Source organism: Gossypium arboreum, chromosome 2 (assembly GCF_025698485.1).
Source record: "Gossypium arboreum isolate Shixiya-1 chromosome 2, ASM2569848v2, whole genome shotgun sequence".
NCBI classification, from domain to species: Eukaryota; Viridiplantae; Streptophyta; class Magnoliopsida; order Malvales; family Malvaceae; genus Gossypium; species Gossypium arboreum.
In genome coordinates, this window is record NC_069071.1 from 105,589,405 (window position 1) to 105,610,013 (window position 20,609).

General features: G+C 32.0%; 1 protein-coding gene and 1 non-coding gene across 2 annotated transcripts; both read left to right on the forward strand.

Annotated features, from left to right (window-relative positions):
• The first annotated feature begins 18,271 nt into the window (after positions 1–18,271).
• TRNAV-AAC (transfer RNA valine (anticodon AAC)) lies at positions 18,272–18,345 on the forward strand. The gene has a single exon. It is a non-coding gene; the product is annotated as a tRNA-Val (tRNA).
• A 164-nt stretch (positions 18,346–18,509) lies between these two features.
• Positions 18,510–20,602, forward strand: LOC108467046 (uncharacterized). Its single transcript, XM_017767508.2, has 3 exons — positions 18,510–18,801; positions 18,902–19,252; positions 19,598–20,602. The coding sequence occupies exons 1-3, from the start codon at positions 18,694–18,696 to the stop codon at positions 20,408–20,410; spliced, it is 1,272 nt and encodes a 423-aa protein (XP_017622997.1). The 5' UTR covers positions 18,510–18,693; the 3' UTR covers positions 20,411–20,602.
• Positions 20,603–20,609: the final 7 nt, after the last annotated feature.

Sequence of the window (20,609 nt, forward strand, 5' to 3'; positions counted from 1 at the left end):
TTATGGGCTATAATTTATATACTTAGAATCTTTAATGAGTCTATTTTCAAGAAAAATAAACAGGAACATCATCCGAGTCCTATGCTATGAGATAATTAAATTTTAGTAAAGAAAGGTCGAAGCTGTCAAACAGCAGACCAGGGGTAACTTTGAGGAATAAACTGTACTAATTGGCTAAATAAAAAATTCTGAAAATTTTATGGTAGAAAGTTATATGAGTCTAGTTTTAAGCAAAATTAACAGAATTTAATTTTAAGTTTCGTAGCTCCAGTTATAAATATTTTAGTGACTGCTTCTCAAGAAGACAGCTTTGACATGAACATAAGAAAATAATAGAATTGTGTGTAATTATTCTGTAAACTCCAGTAATGCTCCATAACCCTTTTTTGGTGACGGTTTAGGGTTAGGAGGTGTTACATTGATTTTTGTCAGAGGTGAAGTTAGATGAAGCAGAATGGATTCAATCCCGATATGATCAACTAAAGCTATCCGTCATGGTCAGATGTACCAAAAATGAATGATGTGAGCTTATGAAAAAAAATTTCGCCTTAGAGAATTCCATGAGGGGGACCTGGTATTGAAAAAGATCATTCCCATACAAAACAATTTTAGAGAAATGTAAATGCCAACTGGAAAGGACCTTATGTGGTAAAGAAAGTCTTTTTTGGAAGAGCGTTGATCTTGACCGAGATGGAAGGTAAAAACCTACCTAATCTTTGCTCCATTCTTGTTATATGTCAACGAGTAAAGAGCGGCAGCTGTAATAAGCTATTTTTGCCCGAGTCCAAACCAAACTAAATAAAATAAAAAAAATTTAAAGTCCAAATTAAAAACAGTCCATTTACAAAAAAAAAAATTTAAAACCTAAAATAGCCCAAAATAATTAAAATCCCTAAAACCCAATTACAAGCCCACAACCTAAACTCATTTTCAGTAAAACTAAAAGCCCTAGCCCTCTTTGTCGTGTTGCTCCCTGACATCTCAGTGGACGTAGCACCCAAAAACTTTCCCTTTGCACCAAAACGGCAACAGCAACCTTGTTGACTTTTACCGCCCCTGCAAGAAATACAAAAAAAAAAGGAAAAAAAGCATAAGCAAACAATCGAAAAACATATATTGTAATATTTTCTCAGTTATAAAAACTGATTTTTGTAACACAGAAAGGGATCTTTTTTCCTTTTGAAAATAAAAGGCAATAGAAATCACAAAAAAAATTCGAAGAACAATGAGAAATCAAAAGAAAACAAGGTGATTTATTTTATTTTTTAGATTCGAAATAATAAACAAAAAGAGAACATTTACCCGCCGATTAGTCTTCGCACTATCGTCGTTACCCCTTCTGGTCCAAAAGGTCATTGGATCCTTTAGGATTCGGCCAAGGCAACGGCGGAGAGGGTATTGAAAACTGAAAGGTTTTTCTTTCATTTGGGGTTTAAGCTTTAATATAGTATTATTTGACTCCAAATCGGAGTTTTCTACGGAAAAAGGCCAAAAAGAGGGACCTTTTGGAATTTTTCAGCCATCAGGAATGGCGGAGCCCATCGCCGACGACCGGCGGCCGTCATGGGCCTCGCCGGACTTGATGGCCAGTCATGGGATGGTTGAGAGAAAAATGAGAGAGAGCTAAGGTTTTTTTTTTAAAAAAACAGGTAAATTGATTTTTTTTTTCTAACTTTTTTTACTTATCTAACCCATGCAAAACGGCGTTGTTTTGGGATTTCATTTCAAACGTCAAAATGGCGTCAATTTGATGCGACCCACGACCCACGGTCGGACCTGATCCATCCCCTAGGATCCACGTGTTTCCGCTTGGAAGGGATATTTATGCTTTCGGTCTTTCCTCTTTTCAATGGCATTTCAATCCAATCTCATTTCTTTTTTCTCTTTTAATTTTTACTACAAAATTTTGATTTTATTTCATTTTCGTCCCTATAGAACGGTGCGTTTAGAGGGCTTGGGAATACCTTCCCAGTTAGTCCCTCCTCCTTTACACGTGTTTTATTTTGGTTCTAATTCCAGCCCTTTTTTCTTTTTAAAATTTATCCATTTAAGTTTATTTTCTTTTTATTTCAGTCATTTGACCATTTAGTCTCTAAGAAATAGAGCGCATAATAAAACTTGGAGTAATCGCCCATTTAGTCCCTTTTTATTTTTTATTTTAAATACTTTTGCATTTTTATTTTAATATTTTATTTACTTATTTTATTTAAATTTATGCTTTTAAGTTCACTTTAATCCCGAATTAGTCCTTAATTCATTTAATTTCTATTTTATTTATTTTCGTATTTATCTATTTATTTATATTTTACAATTTATGCCCTAAATTTTATTTTAATTACAATTGAACCCTTTATTTATTTAATTTTAACTTTTCATTTTTCTTATTTTGTTTATTTATTTATTATTTCTTTGCTCTTATTTTATTTTCATAATGTTTGCATTTCCATCTTATTATGCATTATTTGTCGTTATTATTATTATCTGTTATTATTTATGTTAATACTATGACGGTTACTAGTATAATTATTATGATTATTATTAAATTGGTATTTTATTTATTTATTTTATCATCATTATAGTGTATTATCATTATTCACTAGCATATTATTTTCGTTTTATTGATTTATCCACTTGTTATGTCATCTTTTTTACCCGTTATCTTATATTGTGCTAATATTCGTGCCAAGTACATTTAAACATATTTTTCCGTTTTTATACCATACCCGAATAAATTAAATATATATCATTTTAAGTGTTACGTTAATTTTTGCTCGATGCATAAAAAGAAAATTTTAAAATTAAGACAATGTTTCGTATTTAGAGATTCGAAAGGTCGTGCCCTAACTTACGGGGTTCAACTTTCTCTTTGAACCAAGATAACCGAACATTCCTCTTAAAATTTAAACATATGAGATTTAAATAGTAACTAAAATAAAGAGTGAGCTTATTTTCGAGGATTCAAGATGTTGTGTCCCAACTGACAAGATGTGACCTCTTGTTATCTCGAGATAAGAGAGCCTTTTACATACATTTTGATTTATTTAAGCGATTTAAATAATAACGTTATGCAAAGTGGGGTCGTGTTCTAGAATCTCTTCAAACTTTTAATTTTTGACACTAAAGACATTAAGTAATCAATTAGGTACCAATTTTGGGCGTAACGATGGTGCTAATCCTTCCTCCTGTGTAACTGACTCCTGAACCTATTTTCTAGATTTTTGTAGACAAAAAAATATTATTTTAATAAATCAAACCTCTTATTAAAATGATTAGATTACGAGGTAACCCGATCACACCTGCTAAAAGTGATTAGTGGCGATTCTCATTTTCTTTTTCTTTTTTTAAATAAAAGTTGATTTCAAAAAAAGGTTTCGACAATATATATGTGAAATTAGTGGAAGGAAAGGTGAATTTCATCTTCTCTAAATATCGAAAGCTTTGAAACAAAATGGGAGGATGCCATTGTAGGGTTTTCTAGCTTTTTTGCCTTAATTTCAAGTAAGTCCCTAGCAATTTTTCTTTGATTTTTATGGAAATTGAATCATGGGAGCTTAATTTAAGTAACCCATGTACTAATTTTTGGAACTGTTAAAGTTTTAGAAAGTTTCAATGGTTGAGAATTGAATGATTTAGGTGTTAAATTTTTAAAAATTAAGCTTAGCGTATGAAAAGGACTAAATTGTAATGCTTAATTGTTAGTTTCGTAAATTAGGGGCCAAATTGAATAAAATAAAAATATGTCATTAATTTTTATATGATAGAAAATAGAGGGTCCTTAACAAGTTTTGTTGAAATCGGGTTTTAACTTGAAGGTCTGGATATAAAATTATGCTTGTATCGGGTTTAGGGACTAAATTGAAAGTGAAATTTAGTATTTGGTTCTGTTTTGGCTGGAAATTGATAATATAATGTGTTTTTATAATTATTTATAGCTATCAACAATACAGAATAGACGAGAAGGAAAGGAAAATAAAAAATCATCAACAAGAGACATGCGAAACTTCGATTTGTACTTTTATGATTCAAGATAGAAATATTTGATTTTTGTATGCATGTTTATTGATTGATAAGTTTCTAGGATAATTCTATGGTGACAATATGAAATGTTTCGATTGAATTGATTTGGTTGAGTCTAAATACCTAAATAAGGACTAAATTGAATAAAATAGGAAGTAGTATGATTAAATTGATAAAATATGATTGGTATGAAATTGAGTTGAAAATATGTTATTTATATGATAGATTGATGATGAATTGTGCATAATGTAATGCGAATTGAATATTAGTACCCTATTAACTAGTCGAGCTGAGTTGGATATAATTGACATGTTATAGGATTGAATTGTGTATGGGTTTATACACTTACACGCCAGGATGCACTTTGTGTGCTAGTATGTGTTTTGTGCACCAGGATGCACTTCGAGCACCAATATGAACATTATGTGCCAATTTCCCTTACTTGATTTTTATATTAATGCACTTCAATGCCAATTTGGTGTTTTGGTTGGACGATCCGTATTTCGCCCGAGTTCGAGTTGGGTTAATAGAGAAAATGTAACAGTCAGGTTTAGACCCTAGTCAGAATAGTGGTTTCGGAACCACAAATTCGAGTCAGAAAAATATTTTAATATTATTTTCCATGCTTGTTATATGTGAATTTATATCTGTGAAAATTTCATATAAAAATTTAATGGTTGGTGTGCTCAACTTAATAAAAAGGACCTAATCGCATAAAATGTAAAAGTTGCTTGCCATATGTTAGAAGTGTTTAATTGCTGTGGCTCTTTAATTATGAGGTCCTTATGTTGTTAATAGGCCATTATTAACTTGAGTGGACTATTATGGGCATGAATTAAATGAGTTTTATGTTTTATCATTAAGGTTATTATGGTAATTAGCACATTATGTTAATATAAATAAAACAAAACATAAAATTTGGTTCATTAGTGTTCATATTGCCGAAAATCAAAAAGAAAAAGAAAATAAAAAGCTTGCTAGGGTTTCGGCACTCATATTGGCTAATTAGGTATGCATTTTTGTTCGATTTTTGATAATTTCTACGTTTTTGTAATTGTTACTTTGTATACTATCAAGCCCATATCTTAATTTCTGATTTTAATGATGATTTTGAGTTATGCCATTGTTGATTTCGTAAGCTTTGTGAAGTTAGTTGATGGAAAATAAAAGATATGTTTTGGGTTAGTATATTTTATCTTTGAATTTTTGATGAATTTAAGTAAAATGGACTAAATTGTAAAAATGAGTTTTTTAGGGACTAGAATGTGAAATAAATGAAATATGTGGGCTTGTATGAGCTATAGGAATATTCGGCCAAGCATATGTCTAAAGAAATTTGGTGTATTTTGTGATTTTATGAATTATGGACTAAAATGTTAAAATGTGAAAATGTGAGGGCTAATTTGTAAAATGTCCTAAATATGCATATTTGGATGATTTGAATGATTTGGTGCATAAAAGATTTAAATTTGAATTGATTTAGATTAAGAACTAAAGAAAACTAAATTCGATCGGGGAAAGTCGAAAGTCGTTGAGTAGTCGATTCCGTCAATTCGAATCCGTACGAGGTAAGTCTGTAATGACCCGAATTTTACCGTAACTGCAAAAGTGTATTTTTGGATCCCGTTTCTGAAAAATAGATTCGTAAATATTTATTAAAAATATTTACGAAGTTAATCAAGTGGTTAATTAGAGTTTAATTAAGTGAATTAGCTTAAATTAAGGATAATTGGATAAAAGGATTAAATTGAATGAAGTGTAAAAATTTAAGTATAGAATAAAGAAAATTGAAAGGACTAAATAAGTAAAAAATCCAAAAGAGTGCCAAGTGTATGGAAAAATAAAATACAAGTGTAATAAATATAATACACACATTTGTAATACACGTGTGTATTTGCTTATTATTTAAGTAAATATTAATGTATTTATTATTATTAAATTGATATTATATGATAAATAAATAAAAGTAAGACAAATGTGTGGCAATGATTGGGTACAAGTGTATTAATAAAAATACGACACTTGCAATGCTTGTATTTAAGTATTAATAGATATTTATTATTTATAAAAATATTTATTAATTAAATAATTATATTATAAGATTTTTATGTGAAAAATAAATAAAAAGTTGACAAATGTATGGTATGTATAGTGACATGTATAATATTAATATATGTACATTTGTAAAATACATGTATATTTACTTATTATATAAGTATATTATTAAGTTATTATTATTATTATTATTATTATTATTATTATTATTATTATTATTATTATTATTATATAAAACAAAACAAAGAAAAAGAAAAAGAAAAAGAAAAAGAATAGAAAGAAACAGAGAAGAAACTAAACAGGGGCGAAAGAAGGAGAAAAAGAAAGGAAAGAAAGGAAAAAGGGGAAATAGGGATTTTAAAGTAGGGGTTTGCACAATTCGGTTAAAACCGAAAAAATTCAGTTAATCGACCCAATTCTGTTAATCGGTCGGTTAATCGAATTTTTCGGTCGGGGGTCGGTTAATAAATTTTTAAATTTTCGGCTAACGGTTAATTCGGTTCGAAAGAGGTCGGTTAACCGAATTTTTTCGGTTAACCAAAAAAATAATATATAAAATTATAATTTATAATTAGTCTACTATTTAATATTTACCCAAACCCAACCCAACATAAAACCCAATCTAATATATTTAAACCCATCCCAATTACCTAATTTAATTAATACAAATAATTTAATAAATAAAAATAAAAATCTAAAAGTAAAAATCTACTAAAACTAAAACACCCCTACAGCCCTACTCACTCACACTCCCACGATAGAAAAAAAAGAAACCCCAACTTTTCAAGTTTGAAATCCCTAATAAAAATTTGAAATCTCTCAAAACCTTCAAAATCTCCCAAAAGGCCAAATCCTTCAAAAGTATCATAGCTGCTGGAGGCTGGAGCTACGGCTTGCTGCAACCCGCTAGTGTGTCTCGTGAAGCTAAGGACAAAGTGCTGGTCGGCTGGTCCAAAGAAAGCAATAGGTAAGAGATGAACTTTTGATGAAGGATAACGAAAATAAAAGAAGAATATTTTAATTTTTAGCCTTACTTTCCTTTGTTTCTTAATATTTCTAAACCAACCCGATTTAACTTGCTGTCCAGTAGCGGCAAAGTTAGCGAAATTGCAAGCTTGATATAGATCAAGGTTAGAAACAAAATGTGCGGCAAAGGGTGCGAGCTGTTGAGGCTCACTTGCGTTGATCAAACTTATTTCTCCTCCTTCAACCATTTTCAGTACACATTCTGAGGCCATCGTGCTTGATGTCATCCCTTTCATGCTTCCCACTACTCCTAATAGCTACATTCCTAACTTTAATTATTTTATTCTCCTTATTCCTCATTACAGTTTTCAATATTCACTTTCAACCACTATATATATTTATTTAATTACAAAATTTATAAAATAAATCCAATAAGTAAATTATAAAAGCAGATAATATATATATTTAAAATTACACAATTAACTCAATAAGTGTTAAGTATAATAGTAAGGTACATTACATTTTAAGAAAAACATAATTTTAAACTTTAAACATAGTATTTAAAAAAAACAGCTATAAACTCCAAACATAAATCATAAAACTAATATAAAATATATAAAAAAGAGACAACACAATTTACCATACATAAATAAATTGTGTTTTTTATAGGACTCATACATAAAAATTTAGAACAACAGATCTTTTGTTCACACTTAGCAACCAAAATTCAAACTCTGTTAATAACGTTTGCCCTCCATATAACTGTTGTTTTATAACAATTGCGTCAATGTCATATTCATTTGTTTTATAACTGTTTTATAACTTGCTGTCCATTTCTCATTTTCTCTTTTTGGCTTTTTGCTACTGTTGTATAATTGGTTCATTAGTCTTTATTAATTGTAATGTGAAAATTGGTTCATTAATTGAAAAGAAATCATTTATTAAAATTGGTTCATTAATCTTCACATCCAACTTCTTTTCAACTACGCATGAAAATTGGTTCATTAATTGTACCAATATTTTATTTAATTTTATTATAAATTTTATTTAACAAGTATTCTATTTACTTTTGTTTATCCTCGTATTTTATGAAAATTGTTTAATATTATAAATATGTATTTTAATATTATAAATGTATTTTAATTTATTATATAATTTTTTTCTTGTAGAATGTCCACTGAACCAACATCTATTGAGGGTAGTGTTACACCTCCTACTTCAATAGATTCTGAAAATTCAGGAGTTGGAGCTTCAAGCCAAGCAAATGTGACTACTGGGAAAAGAAAAGCCACTCCTCAAAGGTCAGAAGTTTGGTCTCACTTCACTAAGATTATTAATAGTGAAGGTGCAAGTAAGGCTAAATGTAATTATTGTCAAAAGGAATTTTGTTGTGATGTGAAAAAAATGGTACAGGGTCATTGAAATATCATATTGGTTCATGTAAGAAAAATCCTAGCAATGTTGTTGACCCTAGTCAAGGACAACTAGTTTTACCTAGAAAGGGAGTTGAAGGGGGGGAAGGGCATCTTTCAACTTGGAGATTTGATCAAGAAGCATGTAGGAAAGGATTAGCACAAATGATTGTGATTGATGAATTACCTTTCAAGTTTGTTGAAAGTGAAGGCTTTAAGAAATTTATGTTTGTGGCATGTCCTAGGTTTCATATTCCTTCACGAACTACTATGACTAAGGATGTTTATCAATTGTATTTAGATGAAAGGGTCAAGATAAAACAACTTTTGAGAAGTTCTTGTTCTAGAGTTTGCTTAACTACTGACACATGGACTTCTTTGCAAAGAGTTAATTATTTGTGTATTACTGCTCACTTTATTGATAATGATTGGAAATTGAATAAAAAGATTTTAAACGTTTGTCCAATTTCTAGTCATAAGGGTGAATCCATTGGGATGGTGATTGAGAAATGCTTGTTGACTTGGGGAATTGATAAGTTGTTTACTGTTACTGTTAATAATGCAAGTTTAAATGATGTTGCTATTTGTTATTTGAGAAAAAAATTGAACCCTCGAGGGGGTTTAGTTCAAAATGGTAAATATCTTCATATGATATGCATGGCAGACATTGTGAATTTGATTGTTGTTGAAGGCTTAAAGGAAATGAATAAATCTGTTGAACGTATTAGGGGGGCGGTTAGATATGTGAGACAATCTCCAGCTAGATTACAAAAGTTTAAGGAGTGTGTTGTGGTGGAAAAGATAGAGTGCAAGAAGATGTTGTGTCTTAATGTTTGTACTAGGTGGAACTCGACCTACTTAATGTTAGACACTGCTCAGAACATTGAGAGAGCTTTTGAGAGATTTGAGGAGCAAGATACAAACTTTAGGGCTGAACTTGAAAGGGAAGAGGGTTGGCCTAGTGTGGATGATTGGACTAATGTTAGAGACTTGAGGGATTTCTTGGAACACTTTTATGAAGTCACTTTGCGTATATCTGGCACTTCATATGCCACATCCAATAATTTTTTTGATGAGCTTTCTGAAATTGATATTCTTTTACGAGATGCTTAGTTAAATAGTAATGTTGATTTCAATGTTATGGCCATCAAGATGAAAGAGAAGTATGATAAGTATTTGGGTGATATTGATAAGATGAATTTGCTTATGTTTGTTGCTTGTATTTTAGATCCTAGACAAAAACTAAAGTATCTTGAATTTGCACTTAGTGAAATGTCTAGTTCTGAAAAAGCTTCTGAAATGATGCAAAAATTGAAGGAATCTTTGTATGAATTGTTTGAACCACAACAAAAAATGAAAAGGCGAATGCAAGCTTTGTATAAAAAGCGTGAGTTGGAAATTTGTGGTGAGGATAAAACATCTGAGTTGGATAAATATCTAGCTGAGGCTAATGAGGAATTTGTTGAAGATTTTGATATTTTATTGTGGTGGAAAGTGAATAGCCCTAGATTTCCCACTCTTTCAAAAATGGCCAGAGATGTGTTAGCTATACTGGTTTCTATGGTTGTTTTAGAGTCTGCATTTTGCACTAGGGGACGTGTGCTTGATCAATATAGGAGTTCTTTAACTCCTAAAATTGTACAAGCTCTTGTGTGTACTCAAGATTGGATTCGAAAATCATCATCAGAAAAAGACATCAAAAAGATTGAAGAACAAATCCAGGAGCTTAACAAGATTGAAAATGGTATATTTATTATTTTATTTTAATAGTTTCAATTTTTTTTACCATATCACTCCTACTTATTTATTTGATTCAATGTTTAGACTTTTCTTGGAATGTATCAGAGCCTACCCTAAATTCATGAGCTTTCGTGAGTTGAAGGGTATGCTTACTATCTTATTTTTGTTAACTTATAATCTATTTGTTTGTTTATATTATTTGATTTTTTTTTAAATGCATATATTTCTATTATATGCTAAATTGTTGTACATGTTTTTTTGTTGTTGTATATTTAATGCAAAAGGAGATCTTTTGGAGAGAAGACATGGATACAAATGGAAAATATTAAAGACTTACATTTCAATTATGTGTTAATTTCAAGACTTATGTAATGTTTTTAATTATGTAGTGATTCAAAGACTTGTAATGTTTTAAATTATGTAGTGATTCATAGACTTATGTAATATTTTTAATTATGTAGTGATTCAAAGACTTATGTAATGTTTTTAATTATGTAGTGATTCAATTCGGGTATTCGGTTAATTCGGTTAATTCGGTTAAATCGTTTAATTCGGTTAATTTTTAACCACAAATAAAAAAATATAATTTTCGGTTAATTCGGTTAACCGACCAAATTAACCGAAAAATTTTGGTTCAGTTAATTTTTTTTGAAAAAATTTCGGTTTGGTTAACAATTAAAAATTTTGAAAGGCCGGTTAATTCGGTTAATGATATTTCGGGTCGGTTAACCGAATGAACACCCCTATTTTGAAGCTTGGAAGTTTAATAGGTAAGTCAATTTAGCCCTTTTTACTTAATTTTGATGTTTTAGAAGCCTTGGAACAAGGTTTTGATGAAATTAAGTTAAGATTTTGAAAGTTATTAGATTTCTAGATATTGTTTATGTTAAATAAAATGATGAATTAAGGGCTAAATTGATAGAAATTCAAGTTAGAAATGAAATAAGGATTGAATTGTAAAGTAATTCATAAGTTTTATGTTGTAGGGGTTAGTTTGAGGAAATTTCAAAATTAATGAAATAAGCTGAAAATTTAATAGTTAAATTTGAGTTTGGATGGAATTTGAATAGAAATGGAGAATGAATTAAGTTAGTAAAGTGAATGAATTAGTTAGGACCTAATTGGAAATAAGGTGTAAATTGAATAGAAATTCAATTAATTGTTATAATGAGTGCTGAAAATTAATGGTATAATTTTTTAAATTCCCGTAGCTAATGTTGTCTCGGGAAATCTCGGCTAAGCAAGGAAAAAGACAAAGACAACGGGAGTTAGCTCGGAAATTACGGTTTGTATTTCTATAAATCGAATCTAATAATCATTTGTTGAATTTATTATTTATATGAATGGTAAGTATTATTATTATTATTATTATTATTATTATTATTATTATTATTATTATTATTATTATTATTATTATTATGGTATTGAATTGAATAAAAATTCATGAATTATTAGTAATTATTGATATTGAATAGAATATGTGAATATTGAATGGAAAATTGAAAAATGTATATTGTATTGAAATTGAATTGCATGTGGATTGATATGAAAAAGTGTATTGAAATGAAACTGAGAATTTGAAAGTTTACTGAAATCCCTATTAACAGTATCGGGCTAGTCGGATATAGTTGGCATGTCATAGGATTGGAAGTGTTTAGGGATATTCCGACTTTGTGTCGATGAGACACTATAAGTGTCGCCATACTGTGACTGTTTCAGATTCGTTCCGATGAGGTACTTAGTGTACCGTGGATCGTGGTATTCGATTCATTCGATGAGGTACTTTGTGTCTTGTGATTGAGATCATTATCAGATTACGGTGTATTCCGGTTTTGATCGATGAAACACCGTATACTATCCCTGGTGTGTTGGTTGGATCCGTGTATCCGTCTAGGTCCGAGTCATGTTAATAGGGGTAATTAAAAGTATTAAAGGTTGACTGCTATGGAATAATTGACTGTTGTTGAATAAATGACTGTTACTGCATAACTGACTATTATAGAGTGCCGGAATGTTACTATATGAAACGGATAAATTGATTGATACTATAAATGTTTATTGATACTGAATCGGGAACCGAAGTGTGAGTAAAACATACGAATGGAAAGTATTAATGTTTAGATGATTTATGAATTCATTTGAAAAGCTAATCGAGTTAATAAATGATAAAGATTAAGTGAATTATGAATAGTTTATATATGAAGTGAATGATTAAATAATTATGATCATTATATGAATTTATGTGTATGTTATATTTTAAGTATTGGTTTATAGAAATACCACTGAGTTTATACTCAGCGTACGATTTGTTTCCGTGTGCAGGTTAGGTTAAAGACAGTCTGTCGAATCAGCATCCTAGGCCGATCCCGAACTCAATACGGTAAACATGTTAATTATTGATAATGGCATGTACCTAGGATGTCTTAAGTATGTTATATTGGATTGTGATTGTAATAGTGAAATAAGTACATTGATAATTGATAATGATACATGTTAAGTGTTTAAAGTTAAGTATTGGATAGTATATAAAATGCGTTTGGAATGGTTTAGTATTGGTATTTGTATTGGTTGTGGATTGATATCTGCAGGGTTGGATAGTAACGTGTGAAAGGCTCATTATTGAGTCTATACGGCCTGGTATACGGGCGTGTACCCTGGTTGCCATGGCCGTGTCTTAAAGTCAGTTTAGTACACGGGCAGGCCACACGAACGTGTGTCATGGCCGTGTTTAAAAGTCAGTGTTCAGGTTTAGGACACGGGCGTGTCCCAAGTCGCACGGGCATGTTAAACTAGCCACACGGGCGTGTGGTACTGTTCAAAAGAAGAAAATTTAAATTTTCACGAAAATTTCATAAGCTTCCGATCGAGTCCCGTTTTATTTTAATTACACTTGTAAAGTACTGTGGACCCATTGAAGTTATATTTAGATGGATAATATTGCATTTATACTTGTTTATGTGCAAATGTACTGTAATGACTGGTAATACTCTGTAATCCTATTCAGGTAACGGGACGGGATTAAGGGTGTTACAAAGTCTATATACAAATAAATGTATTTGAAATGGTTTATTTATGCGTATATGTTATTGAACAATGATGAATGGCTTTATGCTTTGAATATGAGACATTCGAGAAAGTATCGACAAAGTTCTGACGTCAAAAAAGCCCCGTACGAACCTTAGGAATAGTTAGGATACATACTTCATGACATAGTATCCGATATGTGTTATCGTGTAAGACCACGTCTGGACGTTGGCATCGACTTATGATTTACGTGTAAGACCATGTCTGGGACGTTAGCATCCTACTTTATTTCATGTAAGACTCTGTCTGGGACAGTGGCATCAATATTTGATTACATGTAAGACCACGTCTGGGACGTTGGCATTATACGAGCTTTCCGAGTTATCCGCGTATCCTTATGATTCCGAACGGTTCAACAATAATTCCGAGAAATGAATGATAATATGAAATGTGTATCTGATTCAGGTACGTTTGAAGTTGTATATCATATTTGATGTTGAAAGGTAAGTATATGTATCTTTGTGATCAAGTGATTATATGTGACAAAATTATAAGAACATATACATTATGTGCAAATGAATGGAGAATATGTGAAATGCATTTGAGCTATGTGTTTTGTGATAGCATATGGTTAAAGATTATATGTATATTATGATGCTTATATGTTTATATTGTTAAGTTTATTTGTATATAGCTTACTAAGCTTTTGAAAGCTTACTTTATGTGTGTTTGCATTGTTTTATAGATATCATAGCTATCGGGAGCTTGGGGATCACCGAGGATCGTCACCACACTATCGAACTATATTTTGGTACCTTTTGAAAATGTATATATTGAAGTATGGCATGTATAGGCTAGAGGTAATTGAATATGTTTTGTGAAGTGTATATTTAGCCATGTGATATGGCTTAATTATGGTTGAACTTATGGTTTGATTTTGGTATATGATATGTGAAACAATAGTGGTATGTGTGAAGTGTTTTGGATGGCCAAGAGAGTTGGTCAATTTGGTAAGTTTTTGGAATGTGCCTAGTATGGAATTTGGTAAGGTTTTGGCATGAGATTTGATTGTATGATTAGATATTATGAAACTATATGATTTAATATGACTTTGGCTTATAATTTGATATGATTGAGTATAGTTTATAAGCTTGAATTTGGTTGTTAATAATATGGCATGAATGATGTATGTTTTGGTATTGAAATTGGCTGAAATTATAGTGCAAATGTGCTTGGTTTGATGCTTGTAGGTTTGACCCAAATTGGGTGGCAAATTGGCTTTTCAAATGGCCTATTTTTGTCCACAAGGGCAGAGACACGGGCGTGTGTCTCAGCCGTGTGCGACTCACAGTCATGTTGCATGGCCTTGTGTCCCCTAGGGTAACCTACTATTTTAAGTCAGTCTTGAGCATGGCCAAGGCACACGAGCGTGTGGCTAGCCGTGTGACCCAAGTTAGTCTCGACCACGGCCAAGGCACACGGGTATGTCTTGTGGTCGTGTGATTAAGTCAGTATGTATGCCTTGATTTGACACGGTCTAGACACACGGGCATGTCTAAAGCCGTGTGAGGCACACGGCCTGTTCACACGGGCATGTGACCTTTGTAACTTTGAAAAATGTTTAATTTTCGAAAAATTTTGTATTAGCTCGGTTTAGTCCCGACCCCTTTCTAATGCATGTTTAAGGTCTCGATGACCTATATAAGGGACTCTATTGTAATGTATGACTACAATTTTGAATGAAGTTGTGGATGATGTTTGTGAATTATTCGTGAAATGTTTCGATGTGTCTAGTAACGCCTTTAACCCTAGTCCGGCGACGGATACATGTTAGGGGTGTTACAAAAAAATAATAATAAGTTTAATTGTTTTTATTGAAATGAACTAATATGATGCTCGAAATTTTGAATGTGTGCATATATGAAAATGGAAAGTAAACATCTTTTTATTCAAAGCAAAAAGGAATCGAGCCTTAGAGGCCAAAACGAATGTGGATGAGTTGGTAGACTCCAGAAATGGATTAACCGGTGAGTATAAGGTGAGTAATGGAATAAATCACAATTGACTGATTGAATTAATTCCTTGTTTATGCATGCAATTGAAAGTTGATTAGTAAATGTGTAACCTCCCCAACCCAGCCTAAACAGTAGACCTAGGCTAGAGAGGTCAAATTCTCCACTGAGGTGGATCGATCATTTTACAAAACAATTTTCAATTTTAAACCTATTTCATGCAAGCGGTTATCCCAATTTTATGAATTTAAGACTAGCATAAACTCTAGCAAGGGAAAATAAATCAATAATCCTTATATAATAATTAATCTGTTTAATTCACTTAACAAATAAATAATTAATGACAGTAAATAATATTAATAAATAACATTCAACCTAAGAGATATAATTAAAAATAGTTATCACAAACTACGGTTCTTAGTCAAATAAAACGGTTTCCACAAGCTAATGCCACCACTCAATCCTTATAATTTTGTTACCCACTATGGAACCAGTAGGTTCCAATCTAACTAAACAATAATTGAAATCCAACCATTCTCAATTAGCCACTTAAGTTCTTACATATCTCATTAGAGCTCGTAAATTTCTATTTATATACAATTAGCTCGCAGACTCTTCTTTAATTTCGGGTCCTTAGGGGAGCCAAGTGTGACAGGGTATGACAGGTAGCATAGCAATGAGTGTAAGCTATGGAAAACACTTATAATGAACATTTCAATAGAAAAGTCATGAGGTGTCTGTGGTGTAGTTGGTTATCACAAATGTTGTTTTACAATTTACTGTATACACCAAACAATGTGGTTCAGTCAATCACCCACCCGCTTAACACAAAAATGTGCCCCATACAAATCCTAACCTATCACATATGTGCTACATATTCAGATTTAATCTAATGAGATTTTTTAAAGAATTGTAACATCAATACAAAGAAAGAGATACTATCGATCTTGGATACATTGGAAGTTTAGAAGAGATTACAACCAAGACACGATATGCACACTTGACATAAAGTCAAGTCATACTAGACAAAGTAAACTACCCTTGTAACAAGCCTCCACCACTTGGGAGAGAGCAAAGGAGGACTCAAGCCACTCCTTTGATGAATCTAGCACGTTGGGACAAAGGTTGCTAGCAAACAAAGCAAGTGCGTCACATTTAATTGTTGAGCCCCTTTCCAAGTCATTGCTTTGGTGGTGGTGGTGGACACAACATAAATAGCCAAAACAAGCCATACAAGACTCAAGAAACCAAAACACATAGGATCTGAGAAACATGAGCTTTTAAGGCTCGAGAAAACCTCTACAAGAAATGACCCAACAAAGGGAAATCCATCTCTTACCACCAATAAGGGAAGAGCCAACAACAAAGAGAAAAAAAAAAGGAGGGAGGGAAGAAGAAAGGGGAAAGAAGAAAAGAGGGGAGGGGAGAGGCAGAGGAAAAGGGTACGGTGGGTGTCGGCACCCTAGATCACTTGCCACCGAGAGAGGGGAAAACCTACCATCAACAAGGGGAGGAAAAGACACAACGAGGGAAGAAACAAAAGGAAAACAAAACAAAGAAAATAAAATGAGGGAGGGAGGGAGAGGAGGAAGGAAGGAAGGAGAGAAGAAAGAAGAAGACTAGTGGGCATCCAAAACAACTTACCTCGAGCTTACAAAATGAGAGAGAAAGAGAGGGTATTTCTAGTAAGATAAAATTAGTTATTTAAAGAATTTTTATTTTAGAAACCAGAACAAAATATTCAGCATCCTATTATTTTTTAATCAAAATATTATAAAATTAGTTAAAATTTACATGTTAATAATTTATTTATCTCGATTTCATGACATTTTTCTATCGTATTGTGTTTATGTATATAATTTGCATATGTTAATATTTGTAATTTTAAATTCAAAGTGTCATGAATTATATATACATGCTAATAATTAGTTCTATATATATTTGTACACGTTTGGGTATGAGTGTTGTGCTCATATTATTCTTGCATCTATCTCGCTTTATTTAGTTTATCAATAATGATTCAATTGAAATATAAATTTGCTCTTTGATGCCGATTTTATATATATATATATATATATATATATATATATATATATATATATATATATCTCACTTCATCTTAAATTTTATATAATTTATCATAATGTGTTAATTTCTTACATATTTTGTATTATTATCATTCATTTTAACTCTAAGTTCATTTATTTGAGAATTACAATATATAAATTATTTATATTTTAATATAAATATCACATCCAAAAATAAATAAAATCAATTAGCATAAGTGCTTTGCAAGATACTTCAATGGAAACCATAAAACTGGTATGTATATTTTTGGTAGTCGAAATAAATATATTAAATTATCAAAATTTTTCATTCCTTCCAAAAAAAAAATCAAAATTGATTTATGAATTAATAATATATTAAAAGTAACAATAGTTTAATCTTTGTATTTTGTGAAAGTTGTTGATTTAGTCTTTGTATTTTAATCTCATCAATTTTAGTCTCTATACTTTCCAAATTGGTAAATTTTAGTCTCTATACTTTTCAAAATGTGAAATTTTTGTCTTGAAACAAACCATCGTAGTTAAATCCGTCTAGTTAAATTCAATTATTAATCTTGTACTATGTGTATAGTTGTAGATTTAGTTCATATTTTCCAATTGAAATCATTCTATGTTACAAAACTTTTTGAATTGTGAAATTTCCATCTAGATGCAAATGACGGTCATTAATCCTTAACTAATTTTTTAGTGAGTAATATATGCAAATAATAAGTTGATATGACATTACATTTATGATAATATGTTTCCCACATCAAATTTTAGAAATAGCAAAACTTAACTTAATGAATTAAATAGTTATCATTTGATGATGACTAGAAATTTAAAATTTTCAAATATAGAGACTAAATCCACATTTTTTTCAAAAAATAAGGACTAATAGCAGGATTTAACCTAGTTTAATTATGTTAATTATAAATAGCAATGAGCGTAATATTAACAAAAACAACTTATAGCAAATATTACAAGCCTGGGATCTGAAGGTGTCGTGGTGTAGTTGGTTATCACGTCAGTCTAACACACTGAAGGTCTCCGGTTCGAGTCCGGGCGACGCCAAATCATTCTCAATATTTGTTTAGTTTTACCGAATGGACGAACCTTCTTGATTTTCCGCTTTAATCAATCAATCTCCCACCCGCTTAACACGGAAAACGGGGCCCATGCAAATCCAAACCAATCACATTTTCAATTCGCATCATTTCTTCGCTTCTAATTGGTTGTATAACGCCACGTCACCTCCCCTTACATCCTCCACCACTCATCTATAATCCTCCCCTACTACCCATACCTACTTTTAACCCAAAAGATTATAGAAATATCCAACCACAATCTTCTAACCTCGACTCCGAATTCGGTTTCCTCTTTTCTTTTACGGTGGTTGTTTGCGGTGGGTGGACAACGATCATGATCGCCGATCCTAAATCTTGTGACGTTCTGTTGGTTTTCGTTTTATTTGCGATTATATCCTCTTCCAGCGCCTTGGTTTCCACTCCCTATCCTAAGGCCATTTCTGTAAGCTTTTCTTTCTTTCTTTCTTTTTTTCAATTGGATTCTTTTTTTTTTTTTTTTCACATATGAATTTGATTGGTTTGGTTTTGAGGTTTTTATATAGGATTTAAAAGAGGCAGTTGTGAAGGGATTGGGATTCCAAGCCGATGATTTTAAGATTTCAGGGTTCGATCTCAGAGATGCCCTTGTGGGCCATTCTGTGGCATATGAATTCGACATTGAAATCGATAACAAAGTGATTCCTTTTAAGCTCTTGGAGGATGTAAATCGTTGGGAATATGTTGATTTGCCTATTTTTAGGGTGGAAGAGCCAGCTAGACCCGGAGTTGAAAATGGGTTGGTGGAGCATAAGAGGATATCGGACAATGGATTACCCGTTTTGGCCCCGTTTCAGCTGGCTGGACCCATGGAACTCTGGATCCAAGATGCCAAAGATATGCGAATCTCCTTGCCCGTGAGTTCTATCTTTTTCCCTTTTCTCTTATAACAAAAAAACATTGTTCTTTGAGGTTTTGATCTAGGGAATGTAGTGCTTCAGAATCCTAGCATTTAGCATTATATAAAAAAAAAAAAGGTACCGTAATTGGATTTTGGGAATTTGCTGACTCTGCAAATTAAGATGTACTAAAGTAACTTCTTTTAAGAACGTAGTAGTTTTTCGCTTTTGCGTTTGAATTTAGATTCTCTTTTAGGGACCGTTGCCCATTTAGGTATGACTATAAGATGTGTCTTTTGTGTGTGTGTGTGTGTAATCTTTTGAAGTCAATTGATTAATCTTGTCGATGGTTAAATCATGCAGCATGATGTGGATGCTGGTGTCTTGAAAAAGGTAATGTTAGCAGATGGCGCTGTGGTAACTGTCAAGGGTGCAAGATCAGTTAGCCTGCGCCATCCAATTGATCTTCCGTTACCTCTTAACAGAACTCATAATGGATTCGCATCTGGTCTTTTGGCTCTTGCCGAGCATCTTCGTCGTGCTTCTTGCAGCCAAGACGCCCCACTCCTTTCTCTTCGCATTGTTGGCCCAACTTCCCTTACTGTCCCATCTTCTTCAAATAACAAGTTGAAGCTTAAGCGACTTGCACCTGGTCTTGTGGAATTATCTTCAATGTCTAAAACTAAGACCATGGATGCCCTCTCCACTATTGAGTTACAAGGAGAAGCCGCTAAAGTTCTAACCCCAAAGCATTTCTCTACAATGTGGCCTTTTGCGTCCATCAATGGTTCCAATGCTAATTTAATTGGTTTTGAGAGACTGCTATCGTCTGTGCTGGATTCAAAGGCAAACAAGAAGGGATACTTTAAGTTACTGAAGGCTGATGTGTCAGCTCAAACATTTGTGAAGATTGGTTTTGGGATCGAGAAGAAGTTGAAAGAAGGAGATGGGTTTAATTTGGAGGGCTTTCCAGAGTGGAGGACAAAGCCTGAGATAGTGAGTATGCATTTTGAGGTACTGGCTAAGGTTGATGGCGAGACTGTTATACCGGAGAGAATCATGCAGGTTAACCCTGTTGCTGTGGAGGATGCAATTGCACCACGTGTGCTAGCAAGGAACATGACCATGTCTTCCACACCTGTTGTTTACACTCCTTCAAATCCTTTCACCTTGTAAATTGTTAGAGGGAAAAGGATCAAGAGTCTAAATAGTTATACAGAACGGTAAAGGTGAGATGAATCGATTATTCTATTCCGTGTGCCCTCATTAACATATTTACTATAAAGGTAAAGATGAATTTATATAATTTTATTTCAACTTTTTGTGAACAAAATAATAAGCTTTAAAGATGCAGACTATTTTGTGAAACTATGCT